Source organism: Ochotona curzoniae, unplaced genomic scaffold, assembly GCF_017591425.1.
Source record: "Ochotona curzoniae isolate NIBS_2020 unplaced genomic scaffold, NIBS_Ocur_1.0 contig_430, whole genome shotgun sequence".
Lineage (NCBI taxonomy): Eukaryota > Metazoa > Chordata > Mammalia > Lagomorpha > Ochotonidae > Ochotona > Ochotona curzoniae.
In genome coordinates, this window is record NW_024466219.1 from 11,773,474 (window position 1) to 11,800,305 (window position 26,832).

Sequence of the window (26,832 nt, forward strand, 5' to 3'; positions counted from 1 at the left end):
CTCCACCCCCGTGTGCTTTGTCAAAGCAGCCAGTGCTCTGCAGGGGCCACCTGGGTCACCCTCTTCTGTGTTTCCCCCACAGTTCTCTGAATGGGTAGAACCCTCATTCAGCACTTGTCTCACTTCTGTGGTTTGAATGACTGAGCTGAGATTCTGGTGAGGGTGCTGGTAGTATCCCAGGAGAAATAGCTATGCAGTATGAAGAACTAGCCAACACGGTCATACATGTGGTTGGCATGTGGCTACAACACATTTGTAGATGCAGATGGCATGTGTCTATGTTTCTTTCTGTATGATTTGTACATGCCTTATATTCATACCAGCACATCCTAGATCATCCTTGTAGTCTGCATTTTCCATACTCATGTTTGTAACTCCTGGTCATTGAGAAACCTGGCTTCCATTTTGAGTTTGAGGTGGTAGCTTATGAGGATCTGGAGTTCCCAGTACTAGTTTAAGTCTCATAAAGTCATGGGAGGAGTAGAGGCTGTAATTCAAGTTCAGGAATACTGGAGAGCACTTGACAGCACTTGACACATTGTTGTTTAATGAAGAGAAAGGGAGGGGCAGGGAGAGCCACTTCTAATTGGTACCTGCCATGCACTTTGACACAGGACAGGAAAGAGTCCTGCTCCTCTTGATAATGGGAGGGGACAGAAATAAAGAAAATATTGTGAAATGATAATTGTTATCAAAAAAATTGAAGTAGGCTGATTGATTGGGTTGTTAGGAAAGGTGTGTCTGAGGAGATGAATTGAACTGATATCTGAAAGCTAAGAGCCAGTCTACTGTGTGGCAAGGGGAACAGCATTAGTAACAAAGACAACAACCGGTGCAGGGGCTATAGGGTATGAACTTGGCATGTTCTACCATCAGAAAGATTTGGGCATTTGGTGCCCATTGGAGGATGAAAAGTATGGAACGTTGAGGTCACACTAGTAAAAAGTGGAAAAGTTAGTTACTGTACTTAGGACCCTATCATATTAAGTGGTAGAATTGGGATGCTGCCAAATCTTTTTTTTTTTTTTAAGCTCAAAGCCCATACTTTCCCAACAGAATTTCCTCAAGTTTGAAATGAATGTAGGTTAACTGGGAAAGGGTTTGACTTTGACAATGTATTACAAACGTAAAATAGCCCAGGAGAAAACTGCTTTTTTTCAAAGCGGGTACAAGGAATAAGTTAGGATTACTAGTGTACAATCAGGAAGCTGTTTGAAAGGAATATTGAAATCTGGGAATTTCTTCAGGGAAAGGCTAATGACTAGAATTTTCCTTTTTTCTTTTATTTTTTAGAAAGATTTATTTATTTATTTTGACATGCAGAACAATAGAGAGAGCAGTCACTCCTTAAATGGCCACAATAGCTGGGGTTAGGCCAGGAGCCTGGCACTCCACCAAGAACTCCCATATGTTTGGGGGTCCCATGTAGTGGGTTGGCTTCCACTGTCTTCTTAAGTCCTTTAGCAGGGAGCTGGATTGGAAGCAGAGCAGCCAAGGCCAGAACTGGGACCCCAGCAGAGATGCTGGCATCATGAACCACCATGCCACAATACTGGAATACTGGTTCCATGGCTAGAATTTTTAGCAACAACAGTTTTGGGTTTTTGTTTTTGTTTTGAAATATTTATTGAGTGCTTGCATGTACCAGGCACCAGGTACCTGGGGGGATTTGTGGTGAGTAGCACAGATCAGGTTCTTGCCCTTTGATCATGTGTAAATATACTCATCTCAGTATATCCTTGCCATTTATTCATTTTGGTATTTCTTTTCTTTTTTTTTTTTTTTAAGATTTATCTATTTTTCTTGGAAAGACAAACATACAGAGACGTGCTGGTTCACTCCTCAAGTGGCCACAATGGCCAGAGCTGAGCTGATTCCAGTCAGGTCTCCAGGTCTCCCACATGGGTGCAGGGTCCCAAGGCATTGGGCTGTCGTCTACTATTTTCCCAGGCTACTATCAGGGAGCTACATGGGAAGTGAAGTTATTGGGACACAAACCAGTGCCCAAGTGGGATCCTGGCGCTTGAAAGGCAAGGATTTAGTCACTGAGCCATCATCGCATCAGGCCCTCATTTTGATAGATTTATCTACATGTCTCACAAATTAGGGTATTGACTAGAAGGAGTTTTTGTGTGTTTGTTTTAAATGTTGTTGATCATATTTGTCTTCTGGTTAATTTTGACTTCAGTCTGTGGTTTATTTTCTGTTGTAAGATTTTAAAATTTTCATGTTTTCTATTGGTAATGATTAGAAACTTTTTTAAATTTGGAAAATAAGACAACATATCCATGTTTTAGTGTGATAATATTTCTCAAATGCTTTTCCCTCTTACCCCTTTTTGTCACTTTGTGGAATATAGATGCAGCCAGTGGCTAGTCTGAAATTGTCTTGAGCAATATCATCTGTTTTCCCTCTGCCTGTACCTCAGTATTTCAGGTGAATGTTAATTTTAAAACTTAGACCTAGTCAGAATTTATGACATGGTTAATTGGTTTCTGCTTAAGTAGTGGTACACAAGAAAAACTTGTCTCATTCTTGTAGTTCTCACAGTAGTATTTTACTCAACAGTTCCACAAGCATTGATTTCTCTCTCTTACCTTTTTTGTTTAAGAGGTAAGGAGAGAATGAAGTTTCTTGCTTTTAATTTTGCCTGCTTATTTCTTAAAATACTGTTTCAATTCATTTTTTAAAAATTAAGATATAAAATGTGATTCAGTTGAATGCAAATTGAATAATAATGCTTTAATAAAATAATAATTGTCCATTAGTAAAATGTAAGATATTTTTAAGTGTTGCTTAAAAACAAAATATTTATTTATTTATTTGAAAGACAGTGGGATATTGCCATTGTAAACAGGAGCTTAACCCACTGTTCCCTAGCATTGGCCCCCTAAAAAGTTCCTCTCTCTTTTTTTTTTTAAAGAGTTTCTCTTAATAGGTATATGTTAAGGGTATACATATGGTGTGTGTGTGTTTGTGTGTTTACTTATTTAGAAGGCAGAGAGGGAGATCTTCCATTGTTGGTTTGCTCCTCAAATGGCCAGAAGGGCCAGACTAAAGCCAGAAACTAGGAATTCCATTCTGTCTCCCATGTTGGTGGCAGGGACCAAGCACTTGAACCATCTGCTGCTTCTCTAGGTGCATTGGCAATAGGCTGGATGGGAAGCAGAGCAACTGGGACTCCAACCTGTGCTGGTACTGTGGGACACTGGCATCTCAAGGAGAATTTAACTATCAGCTCCACATTACCGGCTTTCAGTTTTTGTTCTTGAAACCTGTTTCTAAAGGATGTGGGTTTATAATATTCAATATAAAGTCTTACATTACTGGTAGGGTTGATAAATCTGTTTTTGTCATATTCTTGAAATATGCTTTGGTTTGCTATGAATCTTTTCCATTGGAATCTTTTTAAAGCTCTGGCTTTTCAGTGCAGGCTTATGGTTAATGCCTTAATAAAACAGAAATAGCAGGCTCCGTCTCTGACCTTCCTTCTTTCCTTGGTATTGGCAACACCTTGTTAGTTTTGAGTCTGTATAACTATCTAGTTTGGAGCTAGATTCTATTATCTGTTATGTGTCTTTAGACAAGGTAGCCTTTCTTGAGTTCTTTGTTTTTCAAGTGGGGATAAGAGGTTGTTAAGATTAAACCACACAGTTGTATTTAGAACAGCATCTGACAGATAGATTCTTAGTAAGTATTAGTAAATAGTGTTATTGTTTATTTGTGTAGCATCTGATTTACCAGTGTCTCCGAGTGGTGTAGAGTGATAAGTAAATTCTAGGTGGGTATATATAGATAGGATAGATAGGTAAGATTTCTTTTCCCAAGTCTGATGTTGAGATACCACAACACATGGTTTAGTTATTTTCAAATTGGCATAAGAAGTCAAAATGCATTGTGTATACATTTTGTAATAGTTATCTTTTTTTAAAAGATTTATTTTATTTTTATTGGAAACTCAGATATACAGAAAGAAGGAAAGACTAGAGGAAGATCTTCTGTCTGTTGATTCCTCCGCAAGTAGTTACAACAGCTGGACCTGAGCCAGTCCGAAGCCAGGAACCAAGAGCCACCTCCTGGTCTCCATATGGGTGCGGGATCCCAAGGCTTTGGGCTGTCTTTGACTACTTTCCCATGCCATAAGTAGGAAGCTGGGTGGGAAGTGGGGTGGCCAGGATTAGAACCAACACCCATATGGGGTCCTGGCGCATTCAAGGTGAGGACTTTAGCAGCTAGGCCCTTATAATAGTTATCTTAAAATGGAATAATTTACTCTTTGCAGTTCTAAAAACTGAGTTTCTGTGATAATAAAAATTGAATGAATTCCAGCACTACATTGCAGTTCACAGTGCTGAGACAATTAAGTTGAAGATGGGCTCACTACTGGGTAATGCAATTGTGAAGGAAGGAAAATTCTTTCAGTCAGTAAACAAGAATGATATTTTTAGATGTTACCAAATTCCCTGCCAGACGCATCCCTTTTTGACCACTTTCCAGAGCACTGTATCTCTTGCTGCTTCGTGGGCCTTTTTGCTCTCGTCTCAACCTCAGCATGTTAGCTGGGTTAATGATCTTGCTGCCAGAATTGGTGCTGTGTCTGGTTTTCCTTTTTCTATGAATGAAAACGTCATTTCTCTGGTAACCCAGGTTTGGTGTCTTTAATTGGCCTCTTGGCTCTTCTCTTTGCTTTATTCCTGGGTATTTTTGTTTGTCTTGAACAGTATCTTCTGCCCATCACTTGTTTCCAACTACTGCCTTCCAACTTCATTTCCTTCTCCATAAAAGTCATCTATGTATGATTTTTACAGTCGTTCATACTTGATAACAGATTTTTAACTGTGGCTGTTTGCTAACCATGGCTGTCACTTGCCTCAGCAGGCAGAGGGGGACAGAGTAAGTTGGGCCATCTCTTTTCTGTAACTTATCCTCTGGAAACCTTCGGGCAGTAATTTCATCCTGTCAGGTGCCAAGGCCTGTAGTCTCTTGAGGCAGCTGTTGTGGTGCATTTCTTGGTTTGATGGCTGCTTGTGAGGGAATCCCTGAGATTAGTTTGTAGGAATCGTACAGCTTGTTCTGTAGATTTGACTGTGCGTGTGGGAATGCTCTGGCCAGAGCCTCTGGGTTCCATAGCTTTGCTCTTTGGGATATGCTCTTAACAGCATCTCCTGAAAAGGAAATGTGCACCTTGCTGTGATTGTACAGTATATGCCAAGGAACTAACTCACCTTCTCATTTCAAGATGATTGCAATTTTAAGAGAAAATCTTAAGTTATATGATGTAAATACTAATTATTAAATTATGTTTTTTTTAAATAAAAACCTTGTAAGAGATTTTTTTTCCCTTAATCTTTATAGAAAATGTCCCAGAGGAACTTCAAGAACCCTTTTACACAGATCAGTATGACCAGGAACACATCAAACCACCTGTTGTTAATTTGCTTCTATCGGCTGAACTTTACTGTCGTGCTGGGAGTCTCATTCTCAAGAGTGATGCTGCAAAGCCCCTGTTGGGCCATGATGCTGTCATGCAAGCTTTAGCACAGAAGGGCCTTTATGTCACTGACCAGGAAAAGTTGGTAACAGAACGAGATCTCCACAAGAAACCCATACAGATGGTGAGTCTATCTACCCAAGATTTCTTTAAGCTTGAAGTGTAAACTTGAGTGTGATTTGTGCCATAAAAGAGGGGAAATGTTTTAAAATTATTATTTCTGCTATAAGTTTAAAAATCACCTTTTAATAAATAAATTATCCTCGTTTCCAAATAGAAAAAGCTCTCAACAAACTATTTTAGAATGTTTGTGGCCATCTAGCAGTTACATAGCTTTTAGCTACTTTAGTGTAATGTTTATTTAAAAACTTATTTCTTCTTTGTAGAGACTAAACAGAACAGAAAGTACATTATTTGCAGTACTTATTTACACAATTCAATAACTTCTTGGTAAATTTCTGTGAATTATTTTTGTTTGCTTAATATTCATTAATTCACTCTTAGAACACGTGCAGAAGGACCCTCAGCTGGCTTGGCACACACACAGAATTCCCTCAGAGTCAGTGTCCAGAGACAGGAACCGAGTGTCTCAGTCACTGTTTGCTTTGTCAGTACATTTTACTGCTATGGTTAAGTTTCACACAGACATGCTTGATTAACTTATGGCTTGGACTAATTGTCTTGCTTTGGGGAAAGTGAAGATTTACATTCAAACAGTTTATTATGAAATTTAAGAAGTATAACAAATTAGCTTAAACTATCGAAGTCTCATGAGCAGGACCCTCAGAGCGTGCCCCATATCAGGGACCCTCGCATGGTGTCGGGGGGTGTCCTCCATCCCAGGGTGCAGAGGGATTTGGGAGGCTGGGTGTGGCCTCTCTGCTTGTCTCTTCCTCTCCCCCCAGAGACAGGGAAGAAAAAAGAGAATGTGGAAATGGGGATCTTGCCCACCTTCCTGTAACCCTTGACCCTTATCACCCTATTCAACTATCATAAAAAATAATTAATAATTCAAAAATTAGCTTAACAAATCTAGTCTTTTTTTTTTTAAGATTTATTTATTATTTTTTTTTTATTGGAAAGGCGGATATACAGAGAGGAGAGACAAAGACAAAGATTTCCGTCCCATGTTTCACTCCCCAAGTAGCCATAAGGGCTGGTGTTGCGCTGATCCAAAGCCAAGAACCAGGAACTTTTTCCCGGACTCCCATGCCAGTTTAGCGTCCCAAAGTCTTGGGCCGTCCTTGACTGCTTTCCCAGGCCACAGGCAGGGAGCTGATGGGATGGGGGGCTGATGGGATTAGAACCAGTGCCCATATGGGATCCCGGGCGTGTTCAAGGTAAGGACCTTAACCACTATGCTATTGTGCCGGGCCCAACAATAGATTTGAAAAGTAAGATTTACAGAGAGAAAGTTCTGTCTGCTGGTTCACTCCTCAAGTGACCACAATGGCCAGAGCTGAGCCAATACTAAGCCTTTGCTTTCTACATGTTTTTCTTCTTTTAAAATAAATCTATTTTGATAATTCTAAGAAATGGAGAATAAGATATCAAGAATAGTTCATGGAATTTAATTACAAATTTTTGGTGGAAACATTAATGATAACTAAGAATGACTGTTTTCCCATTTGAGGTTTTCCACTTTGCTGATGACTAAATTACCTCGTAAATGCCCTCTGAACTTGTATACCTGCTTTGTGCGCGTCTCCTGTGTGAGCAGCTTGTTAGCACTGGAGGGGAGCAGAATTCTGCTTAGTGTCCTGTCACTGTCACCTTCAGCTCCAGAAGCGCTCTGCTGCTTGGCTGCTCTGGCCGCTGACGTCCACCTCACTGCGACCAGCACTTGAATGGCTGTGTGAATCCCTGAGTGCTCAGTGGCTACTCTTTCAGCATACCTATGTAGGCAGTAGATAGCCTAATTGTGCTTAAGTAGGTTATCTATTTTAGATCCTCCTTAATAATATAGCAAATTGAACATACTTGCCACACTTTTTAGTGCAGTTTATATGTATGCAGATAGAGTAAAGATGTGGAATTAATTTTAAAATGAGGAATTTTGTAGATTGCTAATTGTGATTCAGATTTCTTTCACCATGCTGATCCTGATAGTTTTCAATGTATTCAAATACATTTAAGGAATGCATTTTTTAAAAGATACAATTATTTTTATTGGAAAGTCAGATTTATAGAGAGAAAGGAGACAGAAGTATTTTCCATCCACTGGTTCACTCCTCAAGTGGCCACAACAGCCAGAACTGAGCTGATCCATAGCCAGAGTTTCCTCCGGGTCTCCCACGTAGGTACAGAGTGCCAAGGCTTTGGGCCAGTTCTCTGCTGCTTTTGCAAGCTACGAGCAGGGAGCTGGAAGGGAAGTGGAGCAGCTGGGATATGACCCAGCACCTGTATGAGATCCTGACACATGTAAGGCAAGGACTGTAGCCACTAGGCTATCATGTGGGTCCCCTAAGGAATGTGATTTAAATGCAAACTGTTCCTGTACTCTTGTGGGGTGTTAGAGCTTGGGAACTTCTTAAAATTTTCATTTCATTTTAACTCTTTGCAGTGTCCCATTTATTAACTTATACTTTCATTGTATAGTTTATATTTTGATCACAACCTAAAGTTTTCCAATTGTTGTGACATTTTATTGATGAAATTAAAATATTACTGTTTTTCTAAAATCTATGTGAGAAAATTTCCCAAATTGCTTATAAAAATTTGTTCCATAAGAAATGACTCCTTTGGGCCCAGCGCCATGGCCTAGCGGCTGAAGTCCTCAGCTTGAATGCGCCAGGATCCCATATGGGCACCAGTTCTAATCCCAGCAGCTCCACTTCCCATCCAGCTCCCTGCTTTTGGCCTGGGAAAGCAGTCGAAGATGGCCCAAGGCCTTGGAACCCTGCACCCATGTGGGAGACCTGGAGGAAATTCCTGGCTCCTGGCTTCGAATCAGCATAGCACCGGCCTTTGCACTTACTTGGGGAGTGAATCATCAGATGGAAGATCTTCCTTTCTGTCTCTCCTCTCTGCATATCTGACTTTGTAGTAAAAATAAATAAAGCATTAGTTGTTTTGCTGTTTTTTAAAGTAATGTAACAGTTACATAAGTGTTGTCTTTGTTTGTTTTAACATTTTATTTATTTTTATTGGAAAGCCTGATTTACAGAGAAAAGGAAAGACAGAGAAATATCTTCTGTATGTTGGTTCATTCTCCAGATGGCTACAGCACCCGGAGCTGAGCTGAGTTGAAGCCTGGAGCTTTTTTCCAGCTCTCCCACATGGGAGCAGGGTTCCAAGGCTTTGAGCCATTCTCCTTTACTTTCTCAGATCATAAGTAGGGAGTTGGATGGAAAGTTGAGCAGCTGGGGCACTCTTATGGGATGCTCATGTGGGATGCCGGCGCTTGGCGGTAGAGGATCAGTCGGTTAAGCTATTGCATAGACCCCTATCTTTGCTTTTTGGAAGGATCACAAAAAAGTAATGTTTTTAATTGTTCTGAGTATGTTGACCGTTTTGTCCACCAATTTTCACCTCTCTCTTATTTTGGTGATATGGACAAGTTTTATTCCTGTGTGCTGCCTGACAGTTTTTGAGGAAAATGATGTGTAGTGGTGCCAAAAGTATTATCCTGATGTTTTAAGAAATAAGTTTTTTAAATATTTATTTATTTATTTATTACAGAGAGAGAGATTGATTGATTGATTAATTGATCATGCACTTGTTGGTTGTCTCCCCATACTGCAGCAATTACTAATGCTGGGATGAAGCCAGTAGCTTCTTCTGGGTCTCTCACGTGGGTTGCATTGCTTTCCCAGGGCACAAGCCGGGAGCTGAATCAGAAGTGGTGCAGCAGTGCTCAAACTGGCGCTTCAATAAGCAGCTTTATAAAGCACACCATTCACTGGCCCAGAGAAATCATGTTAATACCAATCAGTTATTTTTGATCAGTCTCAGAATGTAAAATTTCCTAAGGAATTCTGTTATCTGTGAGTGTATTGAATCAGAAGGGTTTTTTTTTTTTTTTTTAATCAGTAGTTTTAAGAATATTATACACCAAACTTAGTTAACTTTGGTTTCTTCTAAAGAATTAAGATTAAAATGGGATTGGAGAGATAAATGAAACTTTATTTTGATTGATTTAGTTCTGCATTTTAAACTTTTTAAGTAAAATTTCACTATTTTAAGACATTCTTTTTGGTTTTTTAAGGTTTATTTTATTTTTAATGGAAAGTCAGGTATACAGAGAGAAAGAGAGACAGAGAGGAAGATATTCCATCCGATGATTCACTCCCCAAGTGAGCACAACAGCTGGATCTGTGCTGATATGAAGCCAGGAGCTCTTCTGGGTCTCCCACATGGGTGCAGGGTCCCAAGGCCTTGGGCCATCCTCGACTGCTTTCCCGGGCCACAAGCAGGGAGATGGATGGGAAGTGGGGCTGCAGGGATTAGAACCAGCACTCATATGGGGTCCCAGCATGTGCAAGGCAAGGGCTTCAGCCTCTAGGCTATCACGCTGGACTCAAGGCTTTTATTCTTAATGGTTTATTTCTTGATTTAAATGCAACAGTTACATATCAAAAGGGAGAGCTACAGAGATCCTTCATCTGCTGGGTCACTCCAGCTCTGCCACAACAGCGATGGTTGGGCCAGGCCCAGACAGAAACCAGGGGCCAGAGCCACAGCCAGGTCTGTCATTTGGGAGAGAAAGACCCAAACACTTGGACCACTTTCTGCTGCTTTTCCCAGGCCATGTAGCAGGGAGTTGAATCAGAACTGGAGCATCTGGGAAACCAGCTGTCAGTTATATATGATGCTGATGATACAGGCGGCAGCTTTACGTGCTGGGCCATAATGGCAGCCTCTATTAAAAACTTCTAAGTGGGTATTCTGCCTCTTGGGTTAGCCATTGATCAGAGCGCCTGTATGTAAGTCCCAGCTCTTTTCAGGGTTGCAGCTTCCTTCTGGGACGACCTTGGGAGGAAGCAGTCCAACTGATTGGGTCCCTGCAGCCCTGTGGGAGAGCAGTTTCTGGTTCCCAGGTTAGCCTTTGGGAAGTCGTGAGCAAGTAGATGGGAGTTTCTTTCTGCTTGCCTGTCAAATAAAATTTTAGTAACTTTAGTAATTCAAATGGAGGGCCCTGCACAGTAATTCAGTGACTAAATAATCACCTTGCTTTTCATGCGTTGGGGGATCCCATATGTTTGCTGGTTCATATCCCGGCTGCCTCATTTCCCTTCCAGCTCCCTGCTTGTGGCCTGGGAAAGCGGTCAAGGACAACTCAAAGCCTTGGGACCCTGTTTCGGTGTGGAAGACCCAGAGGAAGCGCTCAACTTCAGATTGGCTCAGCTCCAGCCATTGCAGCTAATTGGAGAGTAAATTAGCAGATGGAAGATCTTTTTTCTCTTTCTCTCCTTCTCTCTGTAAATATGAATAAATAAAAATAATGTAAATAATTATGTAAAATATGTAAATAAATCTTTGAAAAATAAATTTTGATGGAAATGATCATTTTCTGAATGATCATTTCTGGCATAGTCGACCTTAGAGTCTCCATTCGCCCAGATATTTGCTGTCATGGTTTGGCAGGAGCCGTTGTCCAATCTATTCCGTTCTCCTTCCTCTGCTATGGTACCAGGTGCCTCTGCAGGCTCCAGTGTGCAAGCATATCCTTTTTGTGCACCATGGCCTGCCATCCATTGCTTCGTCTTTTCCAGTGGGGAGAACCAGTCCTCACAGCTGTACCTAAGGACTTGGGCTATCCCTGGGACTCACATACCCAGCACCCACCGCCCCCCCCTTTTTAAAATTTATTTATTAGAAAAGCAGATTTATAGAGAGAAGGAGAAAAAGATCTGTCAGAAACCAGGAGCTTCTTGCAGGTCTCCCACGTGAGTACAGAGTCCCAGTACTTTGGGCCGTCCTTGACTGCTTTCGCAGGCCACGGGCAAGGAGCTGGAAGGGAAGTGGAGCAGCTGGGACAAGAACTGGTACCTATATGAGTTCACGTGCCTCAAGGTGAGAATTTAGCCACTAGGCTCTTATGCCAGGCCCAGTATATGCTTCTTTTTATATTGCTTTTTTTTCTTTTAAGATTTATTTGTTTTTGTTGGAAAGTCAGATTTATAGAGAGAGAAGAGACAGAAAGATCATTAATCATTTATCGTTTAGCTGGTTCACTTCCCACATGGCCAGCATGGCCAGAGCTGAGCTGGTCAGGAGCCATGAGCTTCTTTCGGGTTTCCCACATGGGTACAAGGTCCCCAGGCTTTGAGCCGTCCTCTTCTGCTTTCCCAGGCCACAAGCAGGGAGCTGGATGGGAAGCAGGGACACAAACTGGAACCCATATGGGATCCTGGGCACATGCAAGGCGAGGACTTCAGCCACTAGGCTATCATGCCGGGCCCTTACATTGCTTTAAAAGGAACTTTCTGAGGGAGTGGTATGGGGATTTTGCAGGTTAATTCTTTACCTGTTAGTGACGGTGTCCCATATGGTCGCCTGTTCATGTCCTGAGTCCAGATGGGAGACCCAGAAGAAGCTCCTAGCCTTGGATTGGCTTAGCTTGTAGCCGTTGCGACCATTTGGGGAGTGAATCAGCAGATGAAGAATTCTCTCTTTTTTTTTCTCTGTAAATCTGCTTTTCAAATAAAAATAAATACTTTTGAGACTCAGATGGTTTAATTTATGTTAAAATGGCTTTACAGACAGGTTTTGAGAAACAGAGCTATAGCTTTTTAAGTATACAAATGTTAAAATGCCCACTTCCTGTGTCTACATGCCCGAGTTCAAGTCCGAGCTCCTTGCCCAGTACCAGCTTACTGCTGTGTACAACCAGTGCTCCCTGCCACCCACTTGGGAGCCCTGGACCGAGTTCTCTGCTGCTGACTTCAGCCTTCGCAGCCCTGGCTAGCAGACGTAAAGCACGAATGTCGGCAGGATCCATTTGCCCTCCATCTCTGTGGGTATGCTTCTACATAGTCAGCCCTGCAATGTGTATTGAGTGCAGATAGCCTAGAGGTGATGTGAAGTATATGGAAGGATGTGCGCAGGTGATACACGGACACGATGCCATTGATGGAGGACACATAGTCACAGACTTGGGTGTCCATGGACTTGATCCTCCCTTTATTCCAAGAGACAGTTCCGCAGTTCTGGGTCCCTGAAACGTCTGTTGTACTAATACTGTCAATTCATGGAAATGTTGGATGCCTTATTCCAGTGTTCCTAACACTCAGGTATGCTTTTCCCATCTTTACCTAGGACTTGGCAGTAGGTGGGTGATGGCGAGGTGGAAGGAAGTAGGAATAGTGTGCTCTCTGGAAATATGGGTCATTTGTTTGTGGTTTTGATTATTTTACCCAGGATTTTTTCAGGTATTTAGTTCCTTCTGATCCTATCTCAAAGGCTATGTTTATTTCACATACTATGAAAATAGCTGTAACAGGTAAATAGGATGATTGTTGGCGTAGGATAAGGCCTGGTTCTGACAAAGTCTGGGGCTTGGGAATTTCTTAATAGTAGTCATTTTCAGTCGTCATTTTGCTGGGTACACAAAAGGTGCTGAGAACTGAGAAGCTGATATGAGGAACATTGTGTTGTCGCTTCTAACATCCTGGTTCTTTTTGGCAGCTATTCTTGGGGATTCTCATGGTGCCACCATCTGTTGGAACTCAATATAATTTACACATGTAGAGGTGTTTTTTTTTTTAAGCTTCCCCTTGTTTTAAGAAGATCCAACGTCAGAGGAAAGGGATTATATAAATATAGTGCTAAATAGTAAGAGATGAGATGTTAAATTCTGGTTTTATGAGTAGAACTTGGCTTGGAAGAATTATTTTAAATTCTCATAGCTAATGGTGAATAGGGCTTTCTTCAAGTACAAAGTCAAAGCTCAACCTTTGGTTTCTTATTCCCTTATCTAATTAGAATCTCATGTTTCTAGAACATATTATATATATTTCGGTTACAAACTCATAGTATCTTCTAATGTCTTACACCCATATTTGTCATGTTAGAGATTATTTGCAATCACTTATTTATCATCCTAACTTTACTTTTTCATGGAAATGACTTGGTGAGTGGTACTTATTTTACTAGATGATCTCAGAAGAACCTTTTATATTTATAATAAAACTGAATTCAGTATTCGGTCCCTAATTCAGTTTATATAAGGAGCTTCTGCATTATATTTTATATTACTATAATTGAGAAGGGTTTCTGTCTGTGTCTCTAATGTGATTATAGAAATCTAGCCAAATTGTAATGCATATATTTTAGGATTATAGAGACACAAATGTGGATCCTATTTTGAGTTTTGAAGAATATGAAGAAATTTATCACATAGGAAAGTATGGGCTAGATTGTAATGCGTTATCTATGTTTTCAAGAAGTTAATGGAAAATGTGGTTTTGGGAAGAACTGTACCAGTCCCTATTTTAAATTTTTTTTCTTTTCTTTTTTTTTTTTTAAGATTTATTTTTTATTTTTTTTGGAAAGGCAGATATACAGAGAGGAGAGACAGAGAGGAAGATCTTCCGAGCGCAACGGCCGATGCTATGCCGATCCAAAGCCAGGAGCCTCTTGCGGGGCCGCCGGGATTAGAACCGGCACCCATATGGGATCCCGGGCATGCAAGGCGAGGACCTTAACCACTGCGCCACTGCGCCGGGCTCTTAATTTATTTTTATTACAAAGTCAGATATACAGAGAGGAGGAGAGATAGGGAGGAAGATCTTCCATCCAATAAATCACTCCCCAAGTGAGTGCAATAGCTGGTGCTGCGCCGTTCCGGACCCAGGAGCCAGGAACTTCCTCCAGGTCTCCCACGCGGGTGCAGGGTCCCAAGGCTTTAGGCTGTCCTCGACTGTTTTCCCAGGCCACAGCAGGGAGCTAGATAAGAAGTGGAGCTGCTGGGATTAGAACTGGCGTTCAAGGTGAAGATTTTAGCCGCTAGGCCATGCTTCTGGGCCCTATTTTTAATTTTTTTAAGAAGTATTTTTGTTGGAAAGACAAATTTATAGAGAGGCAAAAGATCTTCCATCCACTAATTCATCTCCAATGGCAGCAATAGCCAAAACTGAGCTGATCTGAAGCCAGGAACCAGGAGCTTTTTCTGGATCTCCCGCATGTGCAGAGTCTCAACCAGTGCCCAGAATGGTGGGATACTGGCACTTGATGGGGAGGATTATCCAATGGAACCACAGTGCTGGGACCCGTGACTGACTACTAAAAGCTAGGGAGAAACAGTTCCTTGGGTTTACTTAAGAGTTAAGGGATCAGGTCTGGGATCACCTCAGATGAAGTTTCTTTGGAGATCCCTCCAACTGAACTGCTGATCTCAGAACCCCAACCATGAAGAGACTATGTCAGCCAGTGGATTCAGAATAGATTTCCTTGCAAGTGGAACACCGAGACTGGCAGCAATTCAGAACTGTTAAACTATCAAAACTACTTGACCAGGATCCTTGGAGTGCGCCTCACATGGGGCCTTGGAATGGGAGGGAAACTGGGTGGGGTTTTTCCCTTTATTTCGCCCCTGATCCCAGATACGGGGGGGCGGGGGGGGGGGGGAGTGATGATACTGGTGTGAAAACAATGCTCTTACCCACTTTCCTGTAGCCCTTGACCTTTTGTGCCCTAAGTAACTAAGTAAGATTATTAAGAAAAAATAAATAAAGTAAAATTTAAAAAAAATTCCATTCTGGGCTCAGTGCAGTAACCTACTGGTTAAAGTCCTCACCTTGCATATTCTAGGATCCCATATGGGCACTGGTTCTGATCCCTCCTGCTCCACTTCCTTCCCATCCAGCTCCCTGCTTGTGGCCTGAGGAAGCAGTCGAGGACAGCCCAAAGCTTTGGGACCCTGCACCCATGTGGGAGATGTAGAAGAAGCTCCTGGCTCCTGGCTTTGAATTGGCTCAGCTCTGGCCATTGTGGCCACTTGGGGAGTGAACCAGTGGACATAAGATCTTTGTCTCCTTCTACACAAATCTGACTTTCCAATTAAAAAATTAAATAAATCTTTTAAGAATTCCCTTCCTACCCTGTATTCTTCCCGATGCATTTGAAGCATGTTCAAAAATAATCTTGGTTCAAAAAAAGGAAAAACCTTTTCAGTTTAACCTTAAGCTGACATTTCTAAGGTTTTTACTTTTGATGAGAGATATAAGCAATATTTATTCCAAGTTCTTTTTTTCCTTTTATTACCTGTTGAAAAAGATAATTATATCAAAGTGAAAGTGGGTCTCTGTGTGCAGAGAACTGAAGTAAGATTGGTATACGTTTTGTGGAATATTCAGTGCTTTAGTTAGTGTTGTATACTTACCATGAGGAGTGATGAATATGCACCTATTTAGTAGACTCTTAATCAGTGTCTGCTATGCACTCTGTGCTATACATTGGTGGTCAGGTATATCACCTCTGCTCTAAAGATGCTTTTGGAAGATGTAAGGTGAGAGGCCAGGTAAGATTAAAAGAGATGCAACGTGGACATGTGATGGGCCTGAAGGTGCACATCTGTGGATGCTTCATAAGGGAGGAGCAAAATCAGGTGTTCTTCATAAATGCCAATTGTGTGATCTAGGTGATAGTATTCCTATTTTACAGACAAGGAAACTGATCTACAGCTCAATCCAAAGGGTGAGCTAATTGGCCAAAGACAAACAAGCAATAAATGATGATGCTAGGATTTAAGTTATTGCCTTCTGACTCCAAAGCCCATGTTTATTTCATTCATTCATATATATATATATATAAATACACACACACACACACACACACATACCTCTCCTGCTCTTAGTAACACAAATTAATACTTTTCTATTTATAAACTGATTAGCAGAATGTAAAGTATGGATACATTATTATTGTTATTTTTGTTTCATTTTGTTTTTAAAGATTTGTTTATTTTTATTGGAAAGGCAGATATACAGAGGGGAGAAGAGACAGAGAGGAAGATCTTCTGTCCACTGGTTTACTCCCCAAGCGGCCACAACGGCCGGAGCTGAGCTGTTATGAAGCCAGGAGCCTCTTCTGGGTCTCCCACGTGGGTGCAGGGTCCCAAAGCCTTGGGCCGTCCTCGACCACCTCCCCAGGCCACAAGCAGGAAGTGGGGTTGCTGGGACATGAACTGGCACCCATATGGGATTCTGGCTCCTTCAAGGTGAAGACGTTAACCTTTACTCTAGAAGAGGCTCTCGGCCCTGTTATTTTTTTTAACGAAGGAAGCAAATAGGGCAGTTGTTTTTTGTTTGTTTTGTTTTATATATTTTGTTTTTTTTTATTTCTTATTTTCTTGTGTTTTTGGTTTTTTAAAGAATTATTTTAAAAATTTGTTTTTTTTTTTAATTGGAAATTCAGATTGACAGAGGAGAAGAGACAGAGAAGATGGTCTTCTACTCGTTGATTCACTCCCCAACTACTACAATGGAAGGAACTGAGCCGGTCCAAAGCCAGGAGCCTGGAACGTCTTCCAGGTCTCCCACAAAGGTGCAGGCTCCGAAGGCTTTGGGCCATCCTCGACTGCTTTCCCAGTCCACAAGCAGGGAGCTGGATGGGAAGTGGGTCCACCAGTACATGAACCAGTGCCCATATGGGATCCTGGTGCTTACAAGGAGCAAGAACTTTTAGCCACTAGACTACTGCTCTGGGCTCTCTTATCTTGTTTTGATGAGTTAAGGAAACTTTGTGGATAGATAAATTTAATGTATACTTACCCAGTTCCTATGAAAGAGGTGAAGAAAGAAGACATAGTAGATCATGAGCCTAGGCTAGACCAATTAATGACAGAGCAGAGATAAATCTCAGAGCCTTTTTTTGTCCTGTCGGCGAGTCGCCAACCTTGGTTCTGAAAGACTAGCATAGAGTATCAGCGTAAACCGTCAAAACAGGAAGAGGGTGTGCAGCACTGAAGGAGAGTGTGTCAGAGGAAAGCAGGGTAGGGATCTCAGAAATAGGGGTAGAGGGAGAAGAGGGAACTGCTTGGGTCGCCGGAGTAAGGCAGTCTTCTCACACAGGAGATACATCATTTGGTGATGGTTGACAGAAGATCGAGCTTTACAAAATAGATTTGCTTTGCAAATTTAGTGAAAAAAATGTACTTGGGGATTCATTTTCACAATATTTAGTTTAGACAAATAGGACATAATAACTAAGAATATATTATATGAAATAAATGTGATCATTATTATGTTCAGTCTATTAAAAACTTATTCTTAAGCAGAATTCATGTTATCATTGATCTGGTTTTAAAGATTATTTATTTGAAAGGCAGAGTTACAAAGTCAGAGATGGATTTTCTCCCCACAGGCTGTGAAGGCTACAGCAGCTGGTGTCTTAGCCAGGAGCTAGGACTTCCTGCAGGCAGGTTCCCAAACACTTGGGCCCTCCTCAGCTGCTTTCCCATGTGCGTTAGAGAGAGCTGGGGCAGAAATGGAGCAGACAAGATGCAAACTGGTGCCCATTTGGGACACCAGAGACCCGGGCAGAAGCTTTACTTACTACGCCATGGCACTGGCCCCATGTTCTTTATTGATAACACTTTACTGCTTTTTATATTGAACTAAGTATTATGACTAATACATAGGGGTCAATAAATAGAATGTTAGTTTCTAATCATAAGAGCTGTTTTATGCAAATTGGAATGGTGAACAGTTACTTCCTCAGAGCTGCCACCTACAATTCCAGATCTGCTCTTGGTCATTTGTGAATTGGTTTGAGGGCCGAGCTGTGACATACCAGGTGGGCTGTCTAGATTGTTTGCCTAGAATCCGAAAATCTGAGTGGAGGGAGAACCCTTTCTTAGGGAGCCAGTGCCCTGAGAAGCCCGTGACCTCCCGATGCTGAGGTCTAGACCTGCTCCGTCCAGTGCTTCCTTAGCTTGGTCCTTCAATTACTTGTTACACGCTATGACTGCTGCAGAGTCCCACAGGAAGTTCCAGTTAGTGCTTGAAATAACAAAATTAATCCAACTGAGTAGAAATTTGCTTATTATTAAGAGAACTATATCTAAATGTTAAAGACAAAGCCGCTCACTGACATTTTTCCCCCCTCCAAGATGAAGACAGAGTTAGCTAAAGATAAATAATTCTTTTAACTTAAAAATTGTTTGTAAGATTAAAAAAAAAATTTGTTTGAAAGGGAGGGCAGGAAAGAAGAAGAAGAAAGAGAAGGAGAGAGCAGTGTCTCTCTGCTGGTTCACTTCCTAGATAGCCACAAGAGCCAGAAATGAGCTGATCTGAAGCCAAAAGCTTCCTCCTGGGTCTCTCATGGGAGAGCAGGATCCCAAGGACTTGAGACATTCTCCACTGCTTTCCCAGAATGCTCTCCCAAGCCAGAAGCAGGATGGTTGAGAAGTGGAGCAACCAGAACATGAGTGGCATCCATAGGGGATGCTAGTGCCTCAGGCAGAAGCTTAGCCTTCTGTGCCCTGGAGCTGGCCTCCTTTAAAACTATTTCAGGACTGATTTATCTTTATTTGAAAGGCAGACTTTCAGAGAAGCAGAGAACTTCCATCCACTCGTTTATTGTCCAAATGGCCAGAACAACCAGACTGAGCCAGGAGCCTGCAGCTTATTCTAGGTCTCCCACATAGATGCAGGTACCCAAAGACTTGGGCCATCTTCCACTTCTTTCCCAGGCTTTTAGCAAGGAACTGGATTGGGAGTGGAGTGACCAGACTAGTGCCTGTATGGGATACCAGCATCATAGACAAAAACTTTTTTTTTCCTTTTTTTTTTTTTAATTGTATTTTTGACAGTCTTTATATAGTTACCTAGGGTAAAAAGGTTCAAGGCTACAGGAAAGTGGGTAATATTATTTCCATATTGTTTCCTTCATGTATCTGAAGTAAAGGGGGATATTGAGGAAGAAGCCCTATCCAATTTCCCACCCACCCCAGGTCCTGGATGTGGGCCATGCTCCGAGATTCCTGCTCAAGTGGTCCCGATAGTTCACCAGTTAAGAATCGCTACCAGTCTTGCCAATCCAAGCACGATGAGGTCATTGAAGAATCCACTGATTGACATAGTCCATCATAGAGTCTCCATTTGCCCCGTACTTCACTGCCAGCATAGAGCTGAGGTGGTTGATTGACTTGTTCTGTCTTCCATCTTTTCTTGATTAGGGCTCTGAGTCCGGCATTTTGATTGGGGAGATCCCCAAAGAAACTTTGTGAGATGTTCCCAGACCAGATTCTTGTATGTACTAGCAAGTACAGGGCCCAGTACAGTCCATCGCCCCAGTCAGCTGGTGGTTGCAATTGCTGGGTTGGTTCTGTTTTCATCCCTGTCTTCCACTGGAACCAGTGGATGTTGCAGTCCAGCCTGGCTCTGCCCAGCACATACTCAGCCCTCACGTAAACCAGTGGGAGCTGCAACCCAGTCAGAGCAACCCACAATAATCCCCACCAGGCCTGCCCCCTACTCTGGTTTGCCAGTATGTGTAGCAGACCAATCCAGTCTGTCCCACATCCCATTTGGTTCTCACACATGTCGATGGGTATTGAAGCTTAGTTCCATCTAACCAGCTCAACTATCCAGCACTCACGGATGTTGTTGAATGCCTCTCTGTCTAGCCACCCCAACCCCTGTCCTAGTTTTTGTGCCCTCCCGTGGGAGTGGTAACCCAAGAGGGAGGAGCCCACTATTTCCCTCCCAGGTCTCTCTCACTCCCATATTCACTCTCCAGGTGGTTCTGTGGTTTGACTTGACAGAATTAGCCCCCAGTGCCAACTTCTGCCAGCTGATGCTGCAGCTAAGCCCCAAGAACCCTCACCCACTCCAATTCTGTTTGCACTAGTAGGCATAATCAGCCCAGCCTGACCCCTCCCTGATCTAGTCCACATGAGGCGCACAGGTGTTGTATCCCTGCTTAGTCTGATCTGCCCCCATTCCAGCTCATGCTCCCCAGTGGGAGTAGCTGTCCAGCAAGGGAACCACTCCTATTTTTCCCCTGCCTGCTCTGCCCCCTCCTTTCCTGGTTCTCATGCGTGCTGGATGAGCGCTGCAGTCATATCTGGTACAGACAACCTCACCTTGGCATTCGTATTGTGCCCTGGTTTTTGTCGTGACCGAACCTGGCCTGACCCACACTCCGTTCTGGTACTTGGATTTGCCGGTGGATGACGTGAACTGATTCAGCATGGTCTGCCCCTGACCCATGCCAAATGTATGTCAGTGGGTAACTTTCCATAGCCTATTCTGGGCTGTTTCCTATCATGATTTTTTTAAGATTTTTTTTTTTTTTTTTAATGAGAAAGGCATATACAGAGAAAAGGAGAGACAGAAAGATCTTCCCTCTGCTGGTTCATCCCCCAAGTGGCCACAATGGCTGTAGTGCATCCGAAGCCAGGAGCCCAGATCTTCCTCCGGGTCTCCAGTGTGGGTTCAGGGTCCTAATGCTTTGGTGCATCCTCAACTGCTTTCCCAGGGCAAAAGCAGGGAGCTGGATGGAAAGTGGAGCTGCCGGGATTAGAACCGGCACCCATATGGGATCCCAGCATTTTCAAGGCGAGAACTTTAGCTGGTAGGCCACGCCGCTGGGCCCATGATTTTTGTTTTTGCAAAAATTTGTTAAGCTATGTTTTATGGTTTGTCTTAATGATGTATCCTGTGAGTTTGAGGAACATTCTGCTTTTGGATGAAGTAGCAAATATATGTCCATTTTATTCTAATGTTCAATGGTGTTAAATTCAGCCCCCATACGTGTTTCTGTTGCTGTGTTTCCTCTGGGTCTCCTGCATGGGTGCAGGATCCCAAGGCCTTGGACCATCCCCCACTGCCTTCTCAGGCCACCAAGGAGCTAAATAGGGAGTAGAGCAATGGGGACACAAACCAGCTCGTGCTTGCAAGGTGAAGATACAGACACTGAGCCATCGTGCTGGGCCCTGAACTATTAAATCTAAATGGTTACTTGAGCAAATACTTCTGAGACTGTTCTACTACTGGTAAAGACTAATGTGCCAGGTCTTAGGGATACTATTCATGTAGCCTTCTGAGCTTTCTGGGTAGACTTGGTGTCCTTGTTAGTTCCAGCAGCCTTTTTCTGCATTGCTGTCAACCATGGAGCATCACCAGATTTCAGGAACACATAGCCATCTTCCAGCTTCTTCCCAGAACATTGATCATTCTTTTCCTCAGCCCTGCAAACTTGTGAGCACCATGTGTAGCCAGCACTGATTCGGTCTGCATGGTTCTGGATGACCACCTGAGCAGTACAATTAACTACTTCCATTAATTGATCATTTTTGCTCATTGTCATGAGGAACATATCTGACAGATGCATTCTTGACATTGAAACCCACACTATTACCAGGGAGAGCTCCACTGCAAGCTTCATGGTGCATTCTAGCAAACTTTACTTCAGTTATGTTGATGGTTAGGGCAAAGATCCCCACCATACCACATCGGAGAACACCTGTTCTGCTTGGGCCCACAGCGACAGTTAGCACCACAAACTGGCAGGCATCCTGTAGGGCCAGACTCAAGGGCTTGTCAGTTGGTCTAGCGGTGCGGTGATGCAGTTGGCGCCTTCGGGCAGTGTAGATGGTTTCCCATCCCTTGAACCATGCTTGTGTATTAGCACTTGGATCCCTCACGTTGTCACTTTTCCATCCAGAATTTGGCATAAATGCTGCTGTCAGGATTGTAGCCAATTTTCCTAGTGGGAAATCTTCAGGATTTCCTCATATCTCTTCAGGCTATAAGTGACTCAGCGGGATCCATTTTGTTAACACCAGGTTTGTCATTTCCTATTCAATGTGGAAGCCAGAAGGATGTGATCACGGATCTGCTTGTCCTTGGGAATCTCAGCTTCCCACTCCCCGCCAGCGGCAACCAGGGCAGCAGTCGGCCTGAGCTGTGCCTCTAAGCATGTTTTTGAGAAAACTCTTTGTGTCCTGGGGCATCGATTTCCACAGGCATGTGTTGATGTGATATCATGCTTGTCTGTCAGTTTGCCCACGACCCCGGGCATACTTGGAAGAGCCCTTTCTCATGTCAGCAGCCCGCCTTTGTTCATGCCACCACATTCGTAGGTCTGATGGCCAGTGGCGTGCACATGCCCAGATCTGTGTCCAGTGATGATGATTTTTATATGAGGCTTTTCATTGCTCATCGTGGCTTTGATTTGCTATGATTTCTAGGGGCATGCCTCTTAGAAAAAACGGTCATAAGCCTCAAGTGATTATTTTTATGTTTCCATTTCTTCTTCTTTTTTTTTTTAAGGATTTATTTATTTTTATTGGAAAGTCAGATATACAGAGAGGAACATCTTCTGTCCACTGATTCACTCCCCAAGTGGCCGCAACTGCAGAAGCTGAGTTCATCCAAAGGCAGGAGCCAGGAGTTTCTTCCAGGTCTCTTATGCAGGTGCAGGGTCCCAAGGCTTTGGGCCATCCTCGACTGCTTTTGCAGGCCAGAAGCAGGGAGATGAATGGGAAATAGAGCTGCCGGGATTAGAACCGGCACCCATATGGGATCCTGGTACATTCAAGGCAAGGACTTTAGCTGCTAGGCCACCGCTCCAGGCCCCAATTATGTTTTTAATGATTGCCAAGGAATTTGTATATGTTTGTAGCTGCCCGTATCTGCTTTTAGATAATGCTATTTTTCTTCATGAATAATATACATGATAATAATTTCAGGGCTAGCACCTGAAGCACTGGCTTCCTATATGAATACTGCTTCAAGTCGCAGGTGCCCGCTTCCAATCTGCCTGATGGCCATGAAAACAGCAGAAAATGGTCCAAGGTCTTGGGCTGCTACACCCACATGGGAGACCCAGAAAAACCTTCTGGCTTCTGGCTTTGAGCCAGTTGTGACCATTTGATGAATGAACAAGCAGATGAAAAATCTTTCTCTCTAGCTACCCTCTCTATAAGTCAATAAAGTTTTATTTTTTTAGCTGCTAGGCTATTGTGCCAGGCCCTTCTCTGAAGTTTTTTAACATGGCAGTTTTCCTTGTCAGATCTTAGGATTACAAAATTGCTCTAGTTTTTCATTGAGAATCTTTAGTTCTTTGCTTTTTAAGGGATAATTTGTATGGCTTGAAATTCATGGTGATTCTTTTCTTCTAACACTTCAAATTATTCATTCTACTCTTGCTTTTATGGCTTCTGAAGAGAGGTCAGAGGTAACTCCTTTCTGCATAGGTAAAGTACTTCTCCTTTCTGAACAGCTTTCAGGATTAATTTCTTCTTATCTATGATTTCCTATAATTTGAAACTGGCATGTCTCGGGGGTAATCTTTCAACATTTTCCCCATATAATCATCTTTCTGTTTCTGTGGTTTGGCATCTGGCATTAATTTGGAAAAAATTATCAGTCATTATTGTGACAAATATTTTCTTCTATTGCTTCTGAGATTCTTGTTTTTTTGTGGCTCTCTTTGATAGTCTGGTTTCTTTTTCTTAGTTGTTATTCTAGCTTGCAGTTTGCAAGGCTTCTGTTCTCAAGGTAAGATACATCTCTGCGTACTCACGTTCAGGCTTGATAAACCTTGACAAAGAGGCTCTTCATTTCTGCAGTGTTTTTTATCTCTAGCTTTTCTTTAGATTCTTTCTGGGGATTCCATCTCTCTGATATATTGCTCATCTGTTCTTACCACACTGTGTTTTTTTGTTTTGTTTTGTTTGTGTGTTTGTTTTAACAGCAGTAGCTTTAGCATTTTGGTCTTAGTTTTTTTTTGTTTGTTTTTTATTTTTATTATTATTTTTTTTTTATTGGAAAGGCGGATATACAGAGAGGAGAGACAGAAAGGAAGATCTTCCATCCGATGATTCACTCCCCAAGTGAGCCGCAACGGCCGATGCTATGCTAATCCAAAGCCAGGAGCCTCTTCCGGGTCTCCCACGCGGGTGCAGGGTCCCAAAGCTTTGGGCCGTCCTCGACTGCTTTCCCAGGCCACAGGCAGGGAGCTGGAAGGGAAGCGGGGCTGCCGGGATAGAACCAGCGCCCATATGGGATCCCGGGCGTGCAAGGCGAGGACCTTAACTACTGCGCCACCGCGCCGGGCCCTGGTCTTAGTTTTAATACATTGTGGCACAGCAACTTAAGGTGTCACTTGTGGTTTGGGGACTCTTCTGCATGCTGTAGAATTTAGAGATCTCATTCTGTGTTTTAATCTCTTCAGAGTAAAAAAAAAAATTCTTCCCTGTTGCATGGAAATTTTCTTAAGTTGGCAGATGCTCTAGTGATATTCTTGCTTGTCTGTGGCTGGCTCAGATTTTCTCAGGCAAAGTTTGTTTATGTCCAGGGATTGGGGTCCCTCAGAGGCTGATGATGGATCTATTAGTTTTCAGCCATCCTGTGCCCACCATTTAGAATGTTTGTTTTTGTGCTTGAGAAAAATTTAAGAATAAATATGAGGGAGGGGAGGGTGGGAGACTGGGAGTAGGATATAAGCCAATTAAAAATTTATGACTAAAGCAAAATAAAGCTAACTTGCAAAATTTTAAAGTTATATTTACATATCAAACACAATGCTAGGATTGGTGCAGATTTAGAAGAAAATTAACCAGAAAATAAACCCGTCAAAGGCCTTATACACAAGTGGTAAATTCTGTAGAAATCAGACTACCAAAAACAGAATACTTGCTCTTAAGCCAAAAAGGATTTTCCGGAACTCTTTTTTTTTTTTAAGATTTATTAATTTTAATTGGAAAGGCAGATTTACAGAGAGGAGAGATAAAGATCTTCCATCCACCGTTCACTGCCCAGATGGCAGCAACAGCTGGAGCTGAGCTGATCTGAAGCCAGGATCCAGAAGCTTCTTCCAGGTCCCCCACATGGGTGCAAGGTCCCAAGGATTTGACCCATCCTGCTCTGTTCTCCCAGACATAAGCAGGGAGCTGGATGGAAAGTGGAGCAGCCGATACTGGGTTTAACACCTCTGTGGGATGAGGCACCGTCCTCAATGGCCGGAGCTGAGCCAATCCAAAGCCAGAAGCCAGAAGCCAGAAGCCAGGAACTTCTTCCAGGTCTCCCACACAGGTGTAGGATCTCAAAGCCTTGGGCCATCCTCGACTGCTTTCCCAGGCCACAAGCAGGGAACTGGATGGGAAGTGGAGCAGCCATGGTACCAACTGGTGCCCATGTGGGATCCCAGTGCGTGCAAGGCAAGGACTCCAGCCACTAGGCTATCGTGCCCGGCCCAGCAATCTTTATTCTTAACCTGTGCTGTTAGATTGTCGGATTTTTCATAGAGAAGAACTGGAAGATGAGACATAAAAAGAGTGATGATTTTAAGATGTTGAATAAGAATATTATTCAAAGAACTTGGTACTTATTTTGTTGGCCCTGAAATGTCATAAAACCTTTTGATTATAGAGTGATACATATTGGGAATTGCTGTAGAAAGGTTAGTGTCTTGTTACTATGATGGACTGTAAAAAGCAAAATCCCTGTTAGTGTACTATTCCTGGGTCTCTTTCTAGGGAGTTAATGAATCATTTGAGGCTAGGAAGTTTGTGGTTTACTTTTTCATTAGTCGGCCGTATTTGGAACTCTGTCCTGAGCTATTTCTTTTTTACTGTATTTATTTGACTACTAGAATGCAATTGCTAAATAGGTTGGATACACCAGTTTATCTGAACAACAATGCCTGTTTCTCCTGTAGGTTACTATATAGATAACATGCTAAGGTTTCCTTATATAAGAAGATTATGATTGAAAACGATTTTTGGCAGGAAGGTTCTGTTTTCATAACAACTTTGAGAATTTCTTTAAGATTCTAGCTACTGAAATAAATAAAGGGATGTTTGACTAAGAAATATCATACTTAGTGAATGGTCTGAAAACGAGGAATGGACATTTAGCGTAGAGGCCCACAACCCGCGTCTGCAGTGCCTGAGGTCCGGACTCCTGCCGCTGCTGACCCCGGGAGGCAGCAGTGACTGACGCTCACAGGCCTGTGTTTATGCTCCTTCCCAGCTCTTGCCTAACCATTGTGGGGAAGGAGATGGGTATATGGAAGCTCTGTATTTATCTGTCTCTACCGCCCAAATAACTAAAATGTTTAAATACTGAAAGTAAGCTTTCTGCCGTTTACCCCGACTATTTGGAGTCTAGGAAAGTGAAGATAAAATGTGTGAAATACAGAGTTAACTTATCATATTTATTTATTCCCCTTTCATTACAATCCATAGGTAGATATTTTCTACTTAAAGATATGTAGAAATTAAAAATTTAGTACACAAGATGATAATTTGTTTTTAAATAATATCTGAAATGCCCCACTGTCCAGAAATAATTGCCCTCTGACCTTGAATTGCTTATCCAGATATACAGGCGCTTTGATAGTGGCTAGTGGCTTACTTTGACCTATAAACGGTGTTTTACTGTTAT

The 26,832-nt window shown here is 42.4% G+C and overlaps 1 protein-coding gene across 6 annotated transcripts in view; it reads left to right on the forward strand.

Moving 5' to 3' along the window:
- Nucleotides 1-26,832, forward strand: part of CAMSAP2 (calmodulin regulated spectrin associated protein family member 2) — an 89,560-nt gene that overhangs the window by 15,808 nt on the left and 46,920 nt on the right. For all 6 annotated transcript variants that reach the window (XM_040985419.1, XM_040985421.1, XM_040985422.1 and 3 more), the window contains exon 2: nt 5,356-5,615. In XM_040985419.1, coding sequence (XP_040841353.1) covers nt 5,356-5,615 — 260 coding nt within the window. The remainder of the gene's footprint in view (nt 1-5,355; nt 5,616-26,832) is intronic.